The sequence below is a fragment of the Macaca thibetana genome, chromosome 1 (assembly GCF_024542745.1).
Source record: "Macaca thibetana thibetana isolate TM-01 chromosome 1, ASM2454274v1, whole genome shotgun sequence".
NCBI lineage: Eukaryota > Metazoa > Chordata > Mammalia > Primates > Cercopithecidae > Macaca > Macaca thibetana.
Genome location: NC_065578.1, coordinates 127862491 through 127882511, shown reverse-complemented (window position 1 = coordinate 127882511; position 20021 = coordinate 127862491). Strand labels below are relative to the sequence as shown.

At 42.9% G+C, this 20021-nt stretch overlaps 2 protein-coding genes across 11 annotated transcripts in view; both read left to right on the top strand.

Moving 5' to 3' along the window:
* The window catches only part of ASH1L (ASH1 like histone lysine methyltransferase), a 366415-nt gene extending 347995 nt beyond the window's left edge, over window positions 1–18420 (top strand). For all 9 annotated transcript variants that reach the window (XM_050752217.1, XM_050752157.1, XM_050752176.1 and 6 more), the window contains 11 exons: window positions 2479–2533; window positions 2616–2748; window positions 4817–5065; window positions 6238–6324; window positions 8445–8535; window positions 8972–9110; window positions 9226–9398; window positions 11570–11736; window positions 14027–14067; window positions 15290–15591; window positions 15930–18420. In XM_050752217.1, coding sequence (XP_050608174.1) covers window positions 2479–2533; window positions 2616–2748; window positions 4817–5065; window positions 6238–6324; window positions 8445–8535; window positions 8972–9110; window positions 9226–9398; window positions 11570–11736; window positions 14027–14067; window positions 15290–15591; window positions 15930–16021 — 1529 coding nt within the window. In that variant the 3' untranslated portion in view covers window positions 16022–18420. The remainder of the gene's footprint in view (window positions 1–2478; window positions 2534–2615; window positions 2749–4816; window positions 5066–6237; window positions 6325–8444; window positions 8536–8971; window positions 9111–9225; window positions 9399–11569; window positions 11737–14026; window positions 14068–15289; window positions 15592–15929) is intronic.
* Window positions 9405–11563, top strand: LOC126934705 (transcription factor BTF3 homolog 4-like). Of its 2 annotated transcripts, XM_050755500.1 has the most exons (2): window positions 9405–9672; window positions 9875–11563. In XM_050755500.1, exons 1-2 carry the CDS (start codon window positions 9424–9426, stop codon window positions 9941–9943), a joined length of 318 nt encoding a protein of 105 aa, XP_050611457.1. In that variant the 5' UTR covers window positions 9405–9423; the 3' UTR covers window positions 9944–11563. The 2 variants fall into 2 exon arrangements, with proteins under 2 accessions (XP_050611457.1, XP_050611449.1); XM_050755492.1 differs by having other exon boundaries at window positions 9405–11563.
* Window positions 18421–20021: the final 1601 nt, after the last annotated feature.

Sequence of the window (20021 nt, the reverse complement as noted above, 5' to 3'; positions counted from 1 at the left end):
TGCCTTAGCCTCCTGAGTAGCTGGGACTACAGGCACCTGCCACCACACCCGGCTAATTTTTTTGTATTTTTAGTAGAGACGGGGTTTCACTGTGTTGGCCAGGATGGTCTCGATCTCATGATCCGCCCACCTCGGCCTCCCAAAGTGCTGGGATTACAGGCGTGAGCCACCGTGCCCGGCCAGTACTTTTTGTATTTATTATTATTTTATTTTATTGTTTTTTTTGGAGACGAAGTCTCGCTCTGTGGCCCAGGCTGGAGTGCAGTGGCATGATCTCGGCTCACTGCAACCTCCGCTTCCCGGGTTGCAGCAATTCTCCTGCCTCAGCCTTCTGAGCAGCTGGGACTACAGGTGCACACCACCACACCCGGCGAAGTTTTGTATTTTTTAGTGGAGACAGGGTTTCACCATGTTGACCAGGCTGGTCTTGAACTCTTGACCTCGTGATCCACCCATCTCGGCCTCCCAAAATGCTGGGATTACAGATGTGAGCCACCATGCCCGGCCTTTATTTTTATTGTGTTAGACAGGGTCTCAGTCTGTCACCCAGGTTGGAGTTCAGTGGTGCGATCTTGGCTGACCGCATCCTCCACCTCATGGGTTCAGATGATTTTCCCACCTCAGCCTCCTGAGTAGCTGGGACTTCAGGTGTGCGCCACCATGCCTGGCTAATTTTTGTATTTTTGGTAGTGAGATGGGGTTTCAACATGTTAGCCAAGCCGTTTTCGACCTCCTGACCTTAAGTTATCTGCCCACCTCAGCTGCCAAAAGTGCTGGGATTACAGGCGTGAGCCACTGCACCCCACCAAATTTTTTTTTTTTTTTGATACAGAGTCTCATTCTGTCACCCAGGCTGGAGTGCAGTGGTGCAATCTTGGCTCACTGCAACTTCTGCCTCCTGGGTTCAAGCAGTTCTCCTGCCTCAGCCTCCCAAGTAGCTGGGATTGCAGGCGTGTGCCACCACGACCAGCTAATTTTTCTTTTCTTTTCTTTTCTTTTTTTAATTTTTTTAGTAGAGACAGGGTTTCACCATGTTGGCCAGGATGGTCTCAATCTCTTGACCTCATGATCTGCCCACCTCGGCCTCCCAAAGTGCTGGGATTATAGGCGTGTGCCAGTGCGCCCGGCGTTTTTTTTTTTTTTTTTCTTTTTCTTTTTTTTTTTTTTTTTTTAAAGACAGAGTCCCGCTCTGTTGCCCAGGCTGGAGTACAGTGGCGTGATCTCTGTTCACTGCAACCTCCACCTCCCGGGTTCAAGTGACTCTCCTGCCTCAGCCTCCTGAGTAGCTGGGACTACAGGTGCCTGCCACCACGCCTGGCTAATTTTTTTATTTTTAGTAGAGACGGAGTTTCCCCATGTTAGCCAGGATGGTCTTGATCTCCTGACCTCATGATCCGCCCGCCTTGACCTCTCAAAGTGCTGGGATTACAGATGTAAGCCACCGCGCCCATCCCCAGCCAAACAAATTACTATTAATTAAGGACAGTTAATGAGAACTAGAAAACACTTTTCAGATAAGATGTTCTTTTTGCTATTGTAAGATTTATTGAGTAGTAATTTGCCCTAAGCAGATTACTCTCAATAAGTTCCCATCTCTCATTTTTCATAGGAAGTTCTTCTCATTACCCAACTAACATCGTGCTACCTTTCAAGCAGATACAACTATATCTTTCATATCCTAGGCAATCTTAGAACTATCATTTGCTCCCTGCCTTTACCTACATATCTGAAAAGGTGGATTTTTCACAGGCCTTAAAAAGACTTGGATTTTTGGTCAGGTGCATTGGCTCACGCCTGTAATCCTAGCACTTTGGGAGGCCGAGGCAAGTGGATCACCTGAGGGTCAGGAGTTCAAGACTAGCCTGGCCAACATGGTGAAACCCTGTCTCTTTTAAAAATACAAAAATTGGTCGGGCGTGGTGGCTCACACCTGTAATCCCTGCACTTTGGGAGGCCAAGGTGGGCAGATCATGAGGTCAGGAGATCAAGACTATCCTGGCTAACACGGTGAAACCCCATCTCTACTAAAAATACAAAAAATTAGCCAGGTGCGGTAGCGGGCGCCAGTAGTCCCAGCTACTCGGGAGGCTGGGGCAGGAGAATGGTGTGAACCCAGGAGGCGGCGCTTTCAGTGAGCCCAGATCGTGCCACTGGACTCCAGCCTGGGCGACAGAGCAAGACTCTGTCTCAAAAAAAAAAAAAATTAGCCGGGCGTGGGGGTACACACCTGTACTCCTAGCTACTCGGGAGGCTGAGACAGAAGAATCGCTTAAACCCAGGAGGTAGAGATTGCAGTGAGCCAAGATCACGCCACTGCACTCCAGCCTGGGTGACAAGGGTGAGACTCTGTCTCAAAAAAAAAAAAGACTTGGATTTTTCTCTCACTTTTAATTTGAGGGATTCTCCTCTTCCAGTTAGGAGATGCTTGCCTCCCTTGTATGGTAGAGTCTTTCTACTAAACCTCACATTCTTTTGCAGATTCTTCCCGGCAAGCACTGGCAGCTCCACTTTTGAACCTTCCCCCAAAGAAAAAGTAGGTTCACATTTGTGGGAATCATCTGAGTTTTTAAAAAGTGCTAAGTGTGCCAGATTGACACCCTGGCTTTGTGTTCCAGGAATGCTGATTATTATGAGAAGATCTCTGATCCCCTAGATCTTATCACCATAGAGAAGCAGATCCTCATTGGTTACTATAAGACAGTGGAAGCTTTTGATGCTGACATGCTCAAAGTCTTTCGGAATGCTGAGGTATTTTTCACTGACTTCAAACAGATTTCACAAGTTTGTTCTGAAGAGAATTCGTATAGAAGTTTAAGATTTTTATCCTCCTCTATCAGCCATATTTCTGGTTGGAAAAGCCAGTCATTTTTATTGAGTACCCTTGGGGTATGTGTTACAGTATACTAAATATTATAGAAGGCTATGAATGAAGACATTGATATGACTAGAATGGAAGGTTAAATCATTCCCCCTCAAAAAAATAATTTTTGTAAAAAACTGATTTAGTATTAAACCTTTATGACTGCATTATATAGATATTTCAATACATTTAACTAATATCTGTAGTTTCTTTCCTCAAAATAAGTACATGTGAAATATTCAGAAATATGTGTAGGTAAATGTTTTATATATATATGTGTATGTGTGTGTGTGTGTGTGTGTGTGTATATATATATATATATTTTTTTTTTTTTTTTTTTTTAATGAGACAGAGTCTTGCTCTGTCACCCAGGCTGGAGTGCAATGGCATGATCTCGGCTCACTGCAACCTCCGCCTGCCTCCCGGGTTCAAGCAATTCTCCTGCTTCAGTCTCCTGAGTAGCTGGGATTACAGGCGCCTGCCACCATGCCTGGCTAATTTTGTATTTTTAGTAGAGACAGGGTTTCAGCATGTTGGCCAGGCTGGTCTTGAACTCCTGACCTCAGGTGATCTGCCCACCTTGGCCTCCCAGAGTGTTGGGATTACAGGCGTGAGCCACGGTGCCTGGCCAGTAATATATCTTGAGGATGGAATTGAGGAGTATCACAGTGATAGATTATGGAATAGCTGAAGCTCATTGGAGAGAAAGTGGCCTTGAACTGATTTAAAGGACAGGATGGACTATTGTATGGTGCATAGAAGAGAGGAGATTATTCAGTAATTTTGACATACCTTGGAGAGGTGTTTGGAAGAAAAAAGCGCCTACTAGATAAAGGAATAATTGGCCGGGTGCGGTGGCTCACGCCTGTAATCCCAGCACTTTGGGAGGCCGAGGCAGGCGAATCACAAGGTCAGGAGATCGAGACCACGGTGAAACCCTGTCTCTACTAAAAATACAAAAAATGAGCCGGGCGAGGTGGCGGGCGCCTGTAGTCCCAGCTACTCGGGAGGCTGCGGCAGGAGAATGGCGTGAACCCAGGAGGCGGAGCTTGCAGTGAGCCAGGATCGCGCCACTGCACTCCAGCTTGGGCGACAGAGCAAGACTCCGTCTCAAAAAAAAAAAAACAAACAAACAAACAAAAAAAAAAGATAAAGGAATAATTGAAGTTGAAAGACGAAATGAGAAAGAAAAATAGACAAGTGAGAGAAGAATTAGAGCAATCTCAAATTGTAACATTCTTCCTACTGAAACCCACCTTCCACATAGATTCAACACCTGTAGATCTGTCACAGATATCCACAAGACAAAGGTGTATGTTGAACTTCTACACTACATTATGCTTGTGACATTAATTCATATTTCATGATCTCTGTGTATTTGACCATGTGGACAAGGAGGCCCGTGACAGAATTGAATGACAGGTCAATTGAGCAAATGAAAAAATAACTTGGCCGGGCGCGGTGGCTCAAGCCTGTAATCCCAGCACTTTGGGAGGCTCAGACAGGCAGATCATGAGGTCAGGAGATCGAGACCATCCAGGCTAACACGGTGAAACCCCGTCTCTACTAAAAAAATACAAAAAACTAGCCGGGCGAGGTGGCGGGCGCCTGTAGTCCCAGCTACTCAGGAGGCTGAGGCAGGAGAATGGTGTAAACCCGGGAGGCGGAGCTTGCAGTGAGCTGAGATCCGGCCACTGCACTCCAGCCTGGGCGACAGAGCGAGACTCCGTCTCAAAAAAAAAAAAAAAAAAAAAAAGAAAAAATAACTTGCAGATTCTAACTTGAATTTATTTTAGTTCAGTTTAAGTTGTTACCAACTGTCTGGCAGTATATTTGATACCATTGAAAATCTGTTAACCAAAATGGGAGGGTAAAGAAAGTCATGCTACCTCTTCAGGTAAATCGTTAAGCCAAATTGAGAGGACCAAACATGATTTCTTTATTTGCTTTCTTCAGAAGTACTATGGGCGTAAATCCCCAATTGGGAGAGATGTTTGCCGTCTACGAAAGGCCTATTACAATGCCCGGCATGAGGCATCAGCCCAAATCGATGAGATTGTGGGAGAGACAGCAAGTGAGGCAGACAGCAGTGAGACCTCAGTCTCTGAAAAGGAGAATGGGCATGAGAAGGACGACGATGTTATTCGCTGTATCTGTGGCCTCTACAAGGATGAAGGTCTCATGATCCAGTGTGACAAGTGCATGGTGAGGGTCAGGAAATGAAGCAGAAGCTTGGTCCTGATGAGCATGGTGACCATATTCAAAGAAGAAGCCCATGCCTCTTTTGGATTGGCTTGAAAGGCTTTTTATGAACTGTAACTTAGCCTTGGTTTCTGTTAGGTTTCTATGTTTACCATATTGCCTTTCTCCTCTTATCTCTCTTTCTTTCACTTTATCCTTCCCTTCTTTTTCTTTCCTTCTCTCCTCTCTTCTTGTTTTTTTGTTTTGTTTATAAGATAGGATCTTGCTGTGTCGCCCACACTGGAGTGCAGTGGCATGATCTCAGCTCACTGCACCTCTGCCTCCCAGGCTCAAGCAGTCCTCCCACCTCAGCCTCTCGAGTAGCTGGGATTACAGGCATGCGCCACCATGCCCAGCTAATTTTTTTTTGTAGAAATGGGGTTTCACCATGTTGCCCAGGCTGGTCTTGAACTGCTGAGCTCAAGTGATCTGCCCACCTCAGCCTCCCAAAGTGTTGGGATTACAGGCGTGAGCCACCACGCCTGGCTCTTTCCTTTTTTCTGCCCACTTTTCACTGTACACTTCTCACATAATCTGGATCAAGGAGAATGACAGTATTTTATATAGTGCTTTGCCTTTTGAATCATTAGTGATAGTATATTAGTATGAATCCTCTGAGAGAGTGAAATATGTTAATACAGGTAGGGCTCCTGATGAAGGAGTCAAAGCCTGAATTTGAGCCCTAGTGTCCCCACTAATATATGTGAACACATAACTTTATGTGTAAAGTGGCTGTAAGTAACACATAGGATTGTTGGGAGGATAAAGTTAGACAGGGGTAAATAAAAACATTTTGTACCTGTAAAGCTTTTCAGAATAGCCATAGCATTTACTTAAATTACTTAGTAATAGTTTAGTAGTCTATCCATTTGTTTTCCTATTCTCTCTCCATCTCCCCATTTTATTTGCCCGGATCTACAGATTATGAGTCAATCTGTATACTTTTGCTCAGAAAAGTCATTATTCTGTTTTCCTCCTATTTTATCATTTATCTCCAATATCTCATTCGCCCAGTTATCACTTAGTTCCTCTTTTACTTTACCCTGACCTATTGCTAATTTTTTATTCTGGGCTCCCAGGACACTCTCAGTAAGTCATAGCCTCCATGTTCCCCCAAACTGTATGTTTTTCTGCAGGTATGGCAGCACTGTGATTGTATGGGAGTGAACTCAGATGTGGAGCACTACCTTTGTGAGCAGTGTGACCCAAGGCCTGTGGACAGGGTAAGCTGCCCCTCATAAAACTCTGATCTATAAGTAGGAGAGGTATCACATGGTATCTTACCTGTCCTGCTCCTGCTTTGCAGAATTTCCTTTAATTAGTTGTTCAACCTCTCTGGGCCTTGGCTTCTTAAACTTTACAATATGGGTCATAATTCTGTTCTTCCCTATTTCAGGAGTATGATCAAAGGGAAAATAAAATACTTAGAAATCTGTGGAAGGAATGGCACTAGATAAAACTAAGGTTTTTGGCCGGGCACGGTCACTCATGCCTGTAATCCTAGCACATTGGGAGGCTAAGGTGGATGGATTGCCTGAGCTCAGGAGTTCGAGACCAGCCTGGGCAACACGGTGAAACCCCGTCTCTACTAAAATACAAAAAAAAAATTAGCCAGGCGTGGTGGCATGCGCCTGTAGTCTCAGGTACTTGGGCGACTGAGGCAAAAGAATTGCTAGAAACCTGGAGGCAGGTGTTGCAGTGAGTCGAGATCACGCCAGTGCACTCCAGCCTGGGCGACAGAGCAAGACTCCATCTCTTAAAAAAAAAAAAACAAAAAAACAGGCCGGGCGGGGTGGATCATGAGGTCAGGAGTTCGAGACCAGCCTGGCCAAGATGGTGAAACCCCATCTCTACTAAAAATTCAAAACTTAGCTGGGCACGGTGGCGGTGTGTGCCTGTAATCCCAGCTACTCAGGAGTCTGAGGCAGAAGAATCACTTGAACCTGGGAGATGGAGGTTGCAGTGAGCTGAGATCACACCACTGCGCTCTAGCCTAGGCAACAGAGCAAGACTCTGTCTCAAAAAAAAAAAAAGAAAAAGGCTGGGCGTGATGGCTCAGGCCTATAATCCCAGCATTTTGGGAGGCCGAGGCAGGCAGATCACAAGGTCAAGAGATCAAGACCATCCTCAGCCGGGTGCAGTGGCTCATGGCTGCAATCCCAGCACTTTGAGAGGCCGACGCCAGTGGATCATGAGGTCAGGAGTTCAAGACCCTGTCTTGAAACCCCGTCTCTACTAAAACTACAAAAAAAATTAGCCGGGTGCAGTGACAGGTGCCTGTAACCCAGCTATTTGGGAGTCTGAGGCAGGAGAATCACTTGAACCTGGGCGGCAGAGGTTGCAGTGAGCCAAGATCATGCCACTGCACTCTAGCCTGGGTGACAGAGTGAGACTCAGTCTCAAAAAAAAAGACCATCTTGGCCAACATGGTGAAACCCCATCTCTACTAAAAATACAAAAATTAGCTGGGTGTGGTGTTGCGTGCCTGTAGTCCCAGCTACTCGGGGGGCTGAAGCAGGAGAATCACTTGAATCTGGAGGCAGAAGTTGCATTGAGCCAAGATTGCACCACTGTACCCCAACCTGGCGACAGAGCAAGACTCCGTTTCAAAAAAAAAAACAGAAACAAAACTGAGGTTTTTATAAACACTATCAGATGTCCGTGAAAGGAATAGCTTATAGAATCCAGAACTTGGTATTCTTAACGTCATTTATGTTAGACAGTGGTTTAAGTGAGAAGAGCACTGGACTCAGAATCAGCAAACATTAGTGTTAGGCTCACTTCATAGGAGAGAGGGTGGGTGGCTTGCCTAAGTCATTAAGTGGGTTCTTGGCTTGGCTCTGCTATCTTTATATGTGTGATTTTGGGCAAGTCAATTTTTAAAAAGAAGAGATTTAGGCAGTATTTCTTAACAGTGTTGCTGTTGTCATGTTTAGGTGCATAGTTCTTATTGTGATGGATGCATTTCAGAATGTTTGGCTTCCTTGGACCCTGGGCATTAAATACCAGTAGTATTACCCAATCATTGTAATAATTAGTCTCCCTTAACACATTTTCATATGGCCCCTAGATTACATAGAGCAACTACACAATTAGTGCTTCATAAAACATAGATTGAGATACTTAGCCTATCACTTTTGTCCTCTACCTTCGCTTTTCCAGGTTTAACAACTGTAGTTGCTTTCATCTTTTTTGTGTATCTGTGATATATTGAAATGACTAAACAGTAAGTTTTGATTGATTGAGAATTCTAGGTTTTAGTTCTTTTTCTCTCCTGAAGAGAAATAAGTAGGCTGAATGTAGTAATTCCAGCCCTTATACATTGGCTTTCTGCTCCTATCAGGAGGTTCCCATGATCCCTCGGCCCCACTATGCCCAACCTGGCTGTGTCTACTTCATCTGTTTGCTCCGAGATGACTTGCTGCTTCGTCAGGGTATGTATTACAGGAGCTAACCCTACTTGTCAGAGGTGACCTTTCTGTATAGTAGGAAGTCTCTACTGTCTCCTTCATAGTCATTGTCTCCGTACAGCCTTGAATAGCAATAAAATGTAAGTTTTTATATCTGCAGTCCTTGTGCTTACATGCATCACCTCTCCATCAAATAATACTAATTTGAAATGATAGACATGTTATAAAGCTAATTTTAAGACTCGAAAAACACATAGGAAGCTCAAGAAATAGAATGCCTACCTTATATTATTGTCGTAGTCTAGAATTGATTATCATCACTTAACACTGCTGCTTTTAGCTCTCTGTATTTATACTGTTTCCGATTATGAGTTCTATGTAGACCCTGAGTCAAATAGATGCCTAACAGAATTCATACAAGAATCATTTTATGTTTCTTCTGTGTTCTGGGTCTTCCTAGGTGACTGTGTTTATCTGATGAGGGATAGTCGGCGCACCCCTGATGGCCACCCGGTCCGTCAGTCCTATCGACTGTTATCTCACATTAACCGAGATAAACTTGACATCTTTCGCATTGAGAAACTTTGGAAGAATGAAAAGTATGTGCTGAGGTCCTGTCCTTTTCTTCCAGCCATGCTGTACCAGCGGAGCTGAATGTTCACTAGGATCTTGCTAATCAGTTAAACCTCTCCCTTCTCACTTTTCCTTTTTTAGAGAGGAACGGTTTGCCTTTGGTCATCATTATTTCCGTCCCCACGAAACACACCACTCTCCATCCCGTCGGTTCTATCATAATGAACTATTTCGGGTGCCACTGTATGAGATCATTCCTTTGGAGGCTGTAGTGGGGACCTGCTGTGTGTTGGACCTTTATACGTATTGTAAAGGTAAGTGATCTGGGCTAGTTAAAAAATGACCTCGGGGAGGCAGCCATCTTGCTGTTGCCGCGTGCTGGTGTTGGAGGACCCTCCCTGCTTCAGATTTACCAACAGCATGAATCAAGAAAAGTTAGCCAAACTTCAGGCTCAGGTCCGGATAGGGGGCAAGGGTACAGCTCGCAGAAAGAAGAAGGTGGTATACAGAACAGCTACAGCTGATGACAAAAAGCTTCAGAGTTCTCTAAAAAAACTGGCTGTGAATAATATAGCTGGTATTGAAGAGGTGAACATGATTAAAGATGATGGGACAGTTATTCATTTCAACAATCCCAAAGTCCAAGCTTCCCTTTCTGCTAACACCTTTGCAATTACTGGTCATGCAGAAGCCAAACCAATCACAGAAATGTTTCCTGGAATATTAAGTCAGCTTGGTGCTGACAGTTTAACAAGTCTTAGGAAGTTAGCTGAACAGTTCCCACGGCAAGTCTTGGACAGTAAAGCACCAAAACCAGAAGACATTGATGAGGAGGATGATGATGTTCCAGATCTTGTAGAAAATTTTGATGAGGCATCAAAGAATGAAGCTAACTAAAAGTTTGGTTTTTGGAAGCTGGCATGGACTAGATTTAACAAATCAGCTATGTGGTTCCAAAGTTTTACAGACACAGAGAACATCACCTGTTACTAGTTCAGTAATATAAATATTTTGTATATTAATAATGCTGTTTGTTCAGCATTTTTCAGTCATTTGATTTTGCATTTTGCACTTCCTCCCAGGATATTTTTTTGGTCAAAATATGAAGTATTGGTGCAGTTTGAGGGTGTTTTGTTTTTTTGATTCCTGGTTTTTTTGTTTTTTGTTTGGGGTATTTTTGGTGTATGTATGTTTATGTATGTGTGTGGGTATGTGTGTATACAGTGGAGAGCAAATTGGAAAACAGTTCTATTTATCCTCCTCCCTCCCCAGTAGAAATAAAAAAAAAATCTTAAAAAAAAAAAAAATGACCTCGGCCAAGTACAGTGGCTCACGCCAGTAATCCCAGCAGTGTGGGAGGCTGAGGCAGGCAGATTGCTTAAACCCAGGAGTTTGAGACCAGCCTGGCCAACATGGCAAAACTCTGCCTCTATAGCCAGGCATGGCACTGTGGGCCTGTAGTCCCAGCTTCTGCGAGAATTGCTAAGCCTGGGAGGCAGAGGTTGCAGTGAGCCAGGATTGCACCACTGCACTCCAACCTGTGCAACAGAATGAGACCCTGCCTAAAAAAAAAAAAAAAAAAAAAAAATGACCTCAATGACCTCATGTCTCCTGTTCATTGCCCACCCCATTCTTGTTGTCTGTATATGATGAAAGATTCTCCAAGCTTAGCTATGAAACTTCAGAGAGCTATACTATATTTTTCCTTTCTTTTACCTGGTGCTTTGTACTCAATAAACGTGTATTCTTTTTTATTAAATTTAGTTAATTTTCTTAATACTGTGTTCTAATTTCAAATTCCAGCTCCACCACATTTTATCTATGTTCCCTTGGGGAATTTACTTAATCTAAGTATCAATTTCCCATTGAAAATAAGGATTATTATCTATTTTAAAGAGTTCTTAAAAGATTATATAAAATAATCTACAAAAGCACTCAGCCTAGTTTATGGTTTAGAGTAAAAGCTCAATATATGTTATTTGTCATTATTAGCAGAGTTCAGTTGCCTAGACTGTTCTCTCAGAATCATAGCAAAATAGTCTAAAAGAATATGTATTCCATTCCAAAATTGACAGACTGCTTGCAGTTCTGTGATGCTGATGAGTCCTTCTTGTCTCAGTTAAAAAGCGTTCATTTACAAATGTGCTTCCCTCAAATTTATACCTCTATTCTTTTCTTGTAACTCCCCCATAACCTGCTCTGTTTTTCCCTGAAAATACTCCCTCACACATCCCTGCGGTACTCAGTTTACATTTTTGGTTTATTTCCATCCATTCTGCTGTATATTTACTTTATCTTTTGTTGACACTAGTGTCTGAGAACTCTTTGTCCAACAACTACCAAATGCTTAGTTGTCCTACCTCTTTAGCTACCATGTAGGGTTTTAAGGATCTAGCTGCTCTCCCATTGGTGTGTATGGGGTCTTTGGGCAGCTCAGGGGGAGAAATGGGGAAATAGGATTTCTTAACACTGGTTGGACCCATAGGGAGACCCAAAGGAGTGAAGGAGCAAGATGTGTACATCTGTGATTATCGGCTTGACAAGTCAGCACACCTGTTTTACAAGATCCACCGGAACCGCTATCCTGTCTGCACCAAACCCTATGCTTTTGATCACTTCCCCAAGAAGCTCACTCCCAAAAAAGATTTCTCGGTGAGTCTCCTTCCTTTCTTAACACTACATGTTAGGACAATCTGGTTCATGCATGAAATTCACTAAGCGAAAATCTTCATGTAGCTCTCTGCTTCTTCATCCAGATTCCATCCCAAGCTCTGAAAATCTCTGTCTCTATTTGGGACATTTGAACAGCATAAGTACATTTCCTCACATAGACTGTATCTCAGAAAATTGTTGATTATAGTGTTATACCTTTCCTCTTTTCTCTTTCGTCTGTTTAATCTTTGCTGTCGAGTCCCACATCTGTAGGTTTTTGTTTTGTTTTGTCTTTCACACCCATAATTTTAAGAAACAAGAACCCTGAAAAACGCCTTTTTTTCCTCTCATTGAGAACACACCTATAAAAGAAGAACCTTCACAGAAAATAATTCAGGGCTTTTTCTTTTTATGCCCGCATTAAAAATGGAAGACATGATCATTATGTAAAATTTGTGAACATGGTGAAACCTTGTCTCTACTAAAAATACAAAAATTAGCCAGGTGTGGTGGCGTGCGCCTGTAATCCCAGCTATTCAGGAGGCTGAGGCAGGAGAATCGCTTGAACCTGGAAGGCGGAGGTTGCAGTGAGCAGAGATCACGCCGTTGCACTCCAACTTGGGTGACAGAGCGATACTCCATCTCAAAACAATAACAAAACAAATAAAATTTGTGGTAGTGATGTTTATTGTGTAAACATCATGGTGACTCGTGTGTAATCTCAGCACTTTGGGAGGCCAAGGCAGGAGGATCACTTGAGCCCAGGAGTTTGAGGTTACAGTAAGCCGATTGTGCCACTGCACTCCAGTCTGAGTGACAGAGACCCTGTCTCAAAAAAAAAAAAAAAAAAAAAAAAAAAAAAAAAAAATTAAGTATAGAAGCATTAAGAGGAAAAAAGTTATGTATATACTCCACTATCCAGAAAATAACCATTTTTAACATTTTCATTTTCAGACTTTTTCCTGTATATTTTTTCTTTCAAATTGTTGAGAACCGTGTGCCAGTTATATGTTTTGTCATTCATCATTCCATAAAGATTTTGCTCATCCATTCATCTGTTTGCTTTAATAAAACCCTGGCTGAGCTCCTCATTTTTAGTCTTCTTTTAGTGGGCCTGTCAAAATTCATAGCTGTCACCCTGGAATCCCTAGAAATAATCTAACCAGAGCCGGGCACAGTGGCTCACGCCTGTAATCCCAGAACTTTGGGAGGCCAAGGCAGGTGGATCACAAAGTCAGGAGATTGAGACCGGCCTGGCTGACATGGTGAAACCTCATCTCTACTAAAAATACAAAAATTAGCCAGGCATGGTGGTGCACGCCTGTAATCCCAGTTACTCGGGAGACTGAGGCAGAAGAGTTGCTTGAACCCAGAGGCAGAGATTGCAGTGAGCCAAGATTACGCCACTGCACTCCAGCCTGGCGACAGGGCAAGACTCCATCTCACAAAAAAAAAAGAAAAAAGGAAAGAAAAAGAAATAACCAGAAAACAAAGCAATACATTCCTGTTTTCCCTATTTTTTTTTTTTTTTTTAATTTTCCAAACCGTCTTTTGCATTCTCTGCCCACCACCAGGTCTTTCCTCACATCAAGACTTATTTGGTCTTGCTTGCTCAATCAATAGCTTACTGATTAGCTTTGAAACCCCAACCTTAACTACAGTCATGTGTAACATGTTTCAGTCAACATTGGACTGCGTATGCAACGGTGATCCCATAAGATTATAATGGAGCTGAAGAATTCTGTCCTGTCATCTAGTGATGTCATAGTTGTCGTAACATACTGCAATGTATTACCTTTTCTGTGTTTAGGTACACAATACTTAACATTGTATTACAACTACCTATAGTATTCAGTATAGTACTGTGCTGTATATATAGGCTCGTAGCCTAGGAGCAATAGGCTATACTAAATAGCTTAGGTGTATAGTAGGCTATACTATCTAGGTTTGTGTAAGGACACTTTATGATGTTTACATAACAATCAAATCACCTGACGACATACTTCTCAGAACATATCCCCATTATTAAGTAACATATGACTGTATTTAAAAGGTGAAATGGAGTAGAGAAAATCGTGCACTTATCCCTCCCATTGACATGCTGGGAGCACAAAATGCTGATAATCATTGTGGCCTGCATATTAATAGAAGTACTAGATTTCTCATCTTAAAACAAAGTCACCCAAGTTGTCTACTGCCCTACTATGTTCCTTATCCTGAGTGGCCCCAGAGGAGAGCTAGCTTTCCCAGCTTCTACAATATGCTTACCTCTTCCTTTTCTTATCTGCAGCCTCATTACGTCCCAGACAACTACAAGAGGAATGGAGGACGGTAAGTCCTATGGGGGGATATGAGGATCCTAAGGGATTGACCAAGAGCTTGAATGGAGCAAGAAAACAAACAACTACCCACTCAGCTCCACTTCTAGGACTGGGTATTCTCTGCAGAATAGCCCAGGGTAGCGCCAGCACTATGGAAGAACTAAACTTCAGTAGATGTGGTCCCATTATGGAGCCTTAGTTGGAGCAACAGAGAGATGTGCAGAGATTTGAAACAGAACTCCAGACTCGGAAAAGTTTCTTTTAGATGTCTGTAAGCTTTCCCCATTACCTCAAGGTATATCAGCTCTTGGTGCCTCTATCAAGGAACAGATGTAGCGAGTACAGTTTTCACTGAGGTATGAACTATGGGTTCATAGTTTTCATTTTTGCTTATTTTGTACATGAGGATTATTCCTAAAGAAAGATGACAGAAGGCTTTTTCTTCAGTCTCCTCATCTGTTCAATGGGGGCATAACAACTGCTTTACCTACACCAATAGCTTACCATAAGGGAGAAAATATTAGACTATTGAGGTAAAAAAGGGAAGCAGGAAAATTTAAAACTCCATTTACATATTTATTATTGTAGTTGGATTATTGGCATCACAAGGTTGTGCTATACTTTTCTAGTCATGAAGCAGTCATTTAGAACCAGCTAAGCAATTTTATTAGCCCTTGTATATTTTATGGATTCCTATATCATTTGTGCATATTCCTAAGAGAAATAATAAAAGTTGAATTTTACAAATAAAATTAAATTTCAGGTAAAGGTGGCCGGGCGCGGTGGCTCAAGCCTGTAATCCCAGCACTTTGGGAGGCCAAGACGGGCAGATCATGAGGTCAGGAGATCGAGACCATCCTGGCTAACATGGTGAAACCCCGTCTCAACTAAAATATACAAAAAACTAGCCGGGCGAGGTGGTGGGCGCCTGTAGTTCCAGCTACTCGGGAGGCTGAGGCAGGAGAATGGCGTAAACCCGGGAGGCAGAGCTTGCAGTGAGCTGAGATCCGGCCAGAGCGAGACTCCGTCTCAAAAAAAAAAAAAAGAAAAAAAATTTCAGGTAAAGGTAGTGATTTGTTCAAATAATAATAAAGCAAAAATGAAAGTCAAGTTTCTTACCTCAAGCTCTAAGTGCTGGACTCCAGGATCTCAAGCCATCCTAAGATCTCCTTCCCTTCATCCCCTTTTCCTCCTCAAGTGTCTTGCACTAAATTCAAATATCCTTCTGGCAGATCATCCTGGAAGTCTGAGCGCTCAAAGCCACCCCTAAAAGACTTGGGCCAGGAGGATGATGCTCTACCCTTGATTGAAGAGGTTCTAGCCCGTCAAGAGCAAACAGCCAGTGAGATACCCAGCCTGGAGGAGCCAGAACGGGAGGGGGCCACTGGTAACGTCAGTGAGGGTGAAAAAAAAACAGAGGAAAGTAGTCAAGAACCCCAATCAACCTGTACCCCTGAGGAACGACGGCATAACCAACGGGAACGACTCAACCAGATCTTGCTCAATCTCCTTGAAAAAATCCCTGGAAAAAATGGTAAGAATAATCAGGTTCATATCTAGGGTTTAAGATAAATGTGAAATGAGAGGGAATGGAAAAAAAATTGTAATTACTGGTTCAGCATCCAAAATATTCTAAGAAAATGGTATAGTTCTTTCATAGGCTTGCTTTTAGTTATATCTTGGGAGTGAAACTGGAAGGTGAGATGATCTCCTCTAAAGAACCACGTTTTTCATGTAGGGCTGGAGGATGGTCTAAATTGCTTATAGGTCAGAAAAGGAATCATTGAGTTCCTGTGCTCTCCTTAGAGCTCAAATGTGGAATAAGGAGTAGGAGAGTGGTATTTTGATGAGCCTTCTTGGTTCTGTTTTCAGCCATTGATGTGACCTACTTGCTGGAGGAAGGATCAGGCAGGAAACTGCGAAGGCGTACTTTGTTTATCCCAGAAAACAGCTTTCGAAAGTGACCCTCAAAGAATGAGAACCTCAAGCATCTGGGATCCAGTGGACTGATTAGCTAATCAGTCCTGCCTCCTGCTCTCTGGGTATAGACCGGGGTGGAAAGGGTCTGTCCAGGCAAGGGGAATGGGGCCATGTTGTTGACATTAGGTACTTAATAAGCCTTGGAGCTAGTGGAGAGGGAGAGGAAGGGGTTCTGTCCAAGACAGTTCAGGTTAATTAATTTTCCTCTCCATTGCTTCACCTTAAGGGTTAATAATGTAGAGAGGAGGGAGAACCACACTGATGACCAGAACCTACTGGTACTTTATAGCATTTGCCCCTCCCCACAGCTTAGGTTTTTCTGTCATCCTCAGATCCCACAGACATTGCTAAGAAGCTACTTCCTATACCCAGGTATAACTCAAAATCCAAAGGGATAGGGCCAGGATCCCTATTCCTACCCCGTCTATTCTCTATTGGCTCCAAGAGCTACCCCAGAGACCTTAAACAGAAACAGTAGCTGGGGCTTCTTCCCAGATACCTGACTAGGGAAGTTTCTCTCTCCTTTCTTGCCCAACCAGGTCAAAGTAAAATGTGAGTTGACAGCTCAAAGCACTTGTAACTGCTGCCCCCTCCCTACCTCTACTCCCCAAAATGGAATCATGGGATAGGGAAGGCCCCCATGGGGTCAGAAGGGCACAGTAGTTCTTGCAATTATTTTTGTTTTACCCTTCATAACCTGTCGGACATATTTTTTTCTAATGAGAAAGCCAGGCCCCCACCAGCACACATGCTGTTTTTAATGCGCTGTAGTTCTTGTGTGTCTGCTGTGCTGTGCAAATGGAGATTCAGTTCAAAGTAAAATCATTTAAAAACCTACATAAAAAGAACTCTAAACCCACCCCGGCAACAAAAGTCACTACATAAACTGTTCAGCAGTATTCACCTATCAGAGTATTTGTTGTGAGTATAGATTATCAATTGAAAACACTACTCTTGTTTTCTTAATTGTACAGTTTTCAATGTCCCTTTCTTAAAGAGACAGTGTATTTCTCTTCACCCCTAGTCCCATCTTCCCTCACCCTCCTGAATGACATCAGGAGGTATGTCCAGGGTGTCTTCTTCCTTCCTACTCTCTTGACTAGAAGTTACCAGACTATACTGTCTCTTTAAAAATAAAATTTAAAAAGCTTTGTTGTCTTTTCAGACATACATATGCATATATGTTTTAGATGTTCTTATAAGAGAAAAGATGGTTTTTAAATGTGCCAAGTTGTGTGTGTGTGTGTGTATATATGTGTGTGTATGTGTGTGTGTATATGTGTGTGTATATATATACACACACACACACACACACCTGCTGCGTGATTGGTAAGCAATACAATAGTAAACATGTCCCTATTACTTTTTTCTAATATTGGACCAATGCTGTCCTAATTGTACATTTCCCCTTATGGTGACGATGCTCTGACTCGTTTAGGTAGACACATTGACCACCTTCCATTCCATTGAATATTTTTTTCTTTTTCCCCTTTCTGTGTCATTCTTGAGGAAAAAACAAAAGAGATAGGGGATGCCAATGATCCCCTTGAGCAGAGAAAAAAAGGAAAATAAATATTTTATTAAAGAAAAAAGAGAATTAAGAAAATAGTTTGGAGTATTTTCTTACTGTAGAGAAGCACTGTACATTACTAAGAGACCTGGGTATAAGATACTCACATGTGGAGCTGGAAAAATCGCATGTCCAAGCCCGTTTGAGTGGTTTCTTTTGTTTTTCATTGCAGGGAGTGGGTGGGAGGGAGGTGGGACTAGGGGCACTTTGGGGGTCTCCTTTTAGTCAAAAGCGAGAAAATGACAAGAAAGAGATTAAAATTCAATGTTTCCTTTATAGTGTTAAACACTAAAATTTTAAAAAAGATGAAAAAGAAAAAAAACTTTGTAAAATGCGAGAACAGAAGCAAAAGACACTACGCTCTGTCATTTTATCTTTCTTTTGTTGAAAGACTAAAAAAAAACTGAAATGTTTTTTAGACAATCAAATGTTAGGTAAGTGCAAAAACTTGTTTTTTCTTACTGGTGTAGAAATTAATGCCTTTTTTTATTTTTCAGTTATTTTATAATAACGAAATAAAAAGAACCCCCCAGCTGCCAGGCGGGTTTTGGTGTTTGAAATGCGGGGCAAAGCACTACATCACTGCAAATAGATACAGAGTTAGTCTGCATGTCTGTAGGCTGTGTGATTGCGGAAAATATAAATGCTGCTAATATATTTCCTTTTTACAAAAGCATATCTAAATAGATGATTGTTTTGATGTTAATCTTTGTAAATTATGTATTACCAATTTTAACATTGGATGTAATTGCATACAAAGCTTGCATCTCAATCCTTGAAAGTCTAGTATTAAATGGAAAAAACTTTTCCTAACTGTGGACTGATGAGCTTGTTATTTTTTTCCTCCTTCTTATCCCCCATTTATCTTCCAAGAACAACTTCATCCTGTTTCCAAGGGGATCTTTCTGAAACAACATCATAAACATACTAGGCTGCACATGAGCACACTCACTGCTGTTGACTACTGGATAAAGTCAGTACTAGAATCTTTCTAGTCTGGACCCAGCCTAATCAATCAGCACAATAACAATACACACCAAATGTCCAGTTGCTTTTTTGTTTTTTGTATTTGAGACAGAGTCTCCCTGTTACCCAAGCTGGAATGCAGTGGCACAGTCTCAGCTCACTGCAACCTCCACATCCCGGATTCAAATGAGCCTTCTGTCTCAGCCTCCCAAGTAGCTGGAACTACAGGCATGCACCACCATGCCTGGCTAATTCTTGTACTTTTTGTGCAGACAGGGTTTCACCATATTGGCCAAGCTAGTCCAGCTGTTTTGTTGGGTTTTTTGGGTTTTGTTTTGTTTTGTTTTTGAGACAAAGTCTCACTGTGTTGCCCTGTCCAGAGTGCAGTGATGCATTACAGCTCACTGCAACCTCAACCTCCTGGGCTGAAGCAATCCTCCCAACTCAGCCTCCTGAGTTGCTAGGACTACAGGGGCACACCACCACACCTGGCTAATGTTTTTATTTTTTGTAGAGACGGGGGTCTCCCTGTGTTGCCCAGGCTAGTCTCAAATTCTTGGGCTCAAGTGATCCAGTCACCTCAGCCTCCCAAAGTTCTGGGACTACAGGCATGAGCCACCACGGCTGCCCAGCTGTTTCTTTTCTTTTCTTTTTATTTTTTTTGGGGATGGAGTCTTGCTCTCACCCAGGCAGGAGTCCAGTGGTACAGCCTTGGCTCACTGCAACCTCTGCCTCCTGGGTTCAAGGGATTCTCCTGCCTCAGCCTCCCAAGTAGCTGGGATTATAGGCACCAACCACCATGCCCAGCTAATTTTTTTTGTATTTTAGTAGAGACAGGAGTTTCACCATATTGGCCAGGCTGGTCTCGAACTCCTGACTGCAAGTGATCCGCCCACCTCCGCCTCCCAGAATGCTGGGATTACAGGCCTGAGCCACCATACCTGGCCCCAGCTATTTCTTTTTTTTTTTTTTTTTTTTTGAGACGGAGTCTTGCTCTGTCGCCCAGGCTGGGGTGCAGTGGCCGGATCTCAGCTCACTGCAAGCTCCACCTCCCGGGTTTACGCCATTCTCCTGCCTCAGCCTCCTGAGTAGCTGGGACTACAGGCGCCCGCCACCTCGCCCGGCTAGTTTTTTGTATTTTTTAGTAGAGATGGGGTTTCACCGTGTTAGCCAGGATGGTCTCGATCTCCTGACCTCGTGATCCACCCGTCTCGGCCTCCCAAAGTGCTGGGATTACAGGCTTGAGCCACCGCGCCCGGCCCCAGCTATTTCTTAAACATGCCATGCAGGCGGATCACCTAAGGTCTCAAAAAACAAAAACAAAAAACCATGCCATCCTATTCTACATCTCCATCCTTTGTACACACATGCATCATCATCTCATTAATTCTCAGCAACAACCACTGAGGCCAGCAATATATAACTTTAGGCTACGTTTTTTTAGGCCA

Bases quoted from the DNA above. Each gene is read 5' to 3' on its own strand.
- LOC126934705 (XM_050755492.1), top strand. From the start codon at position 9,424: ATGACCTCGGGGAGGCAGCCATCTTGCTGTTGCCGCGTGCTGGTGTTG.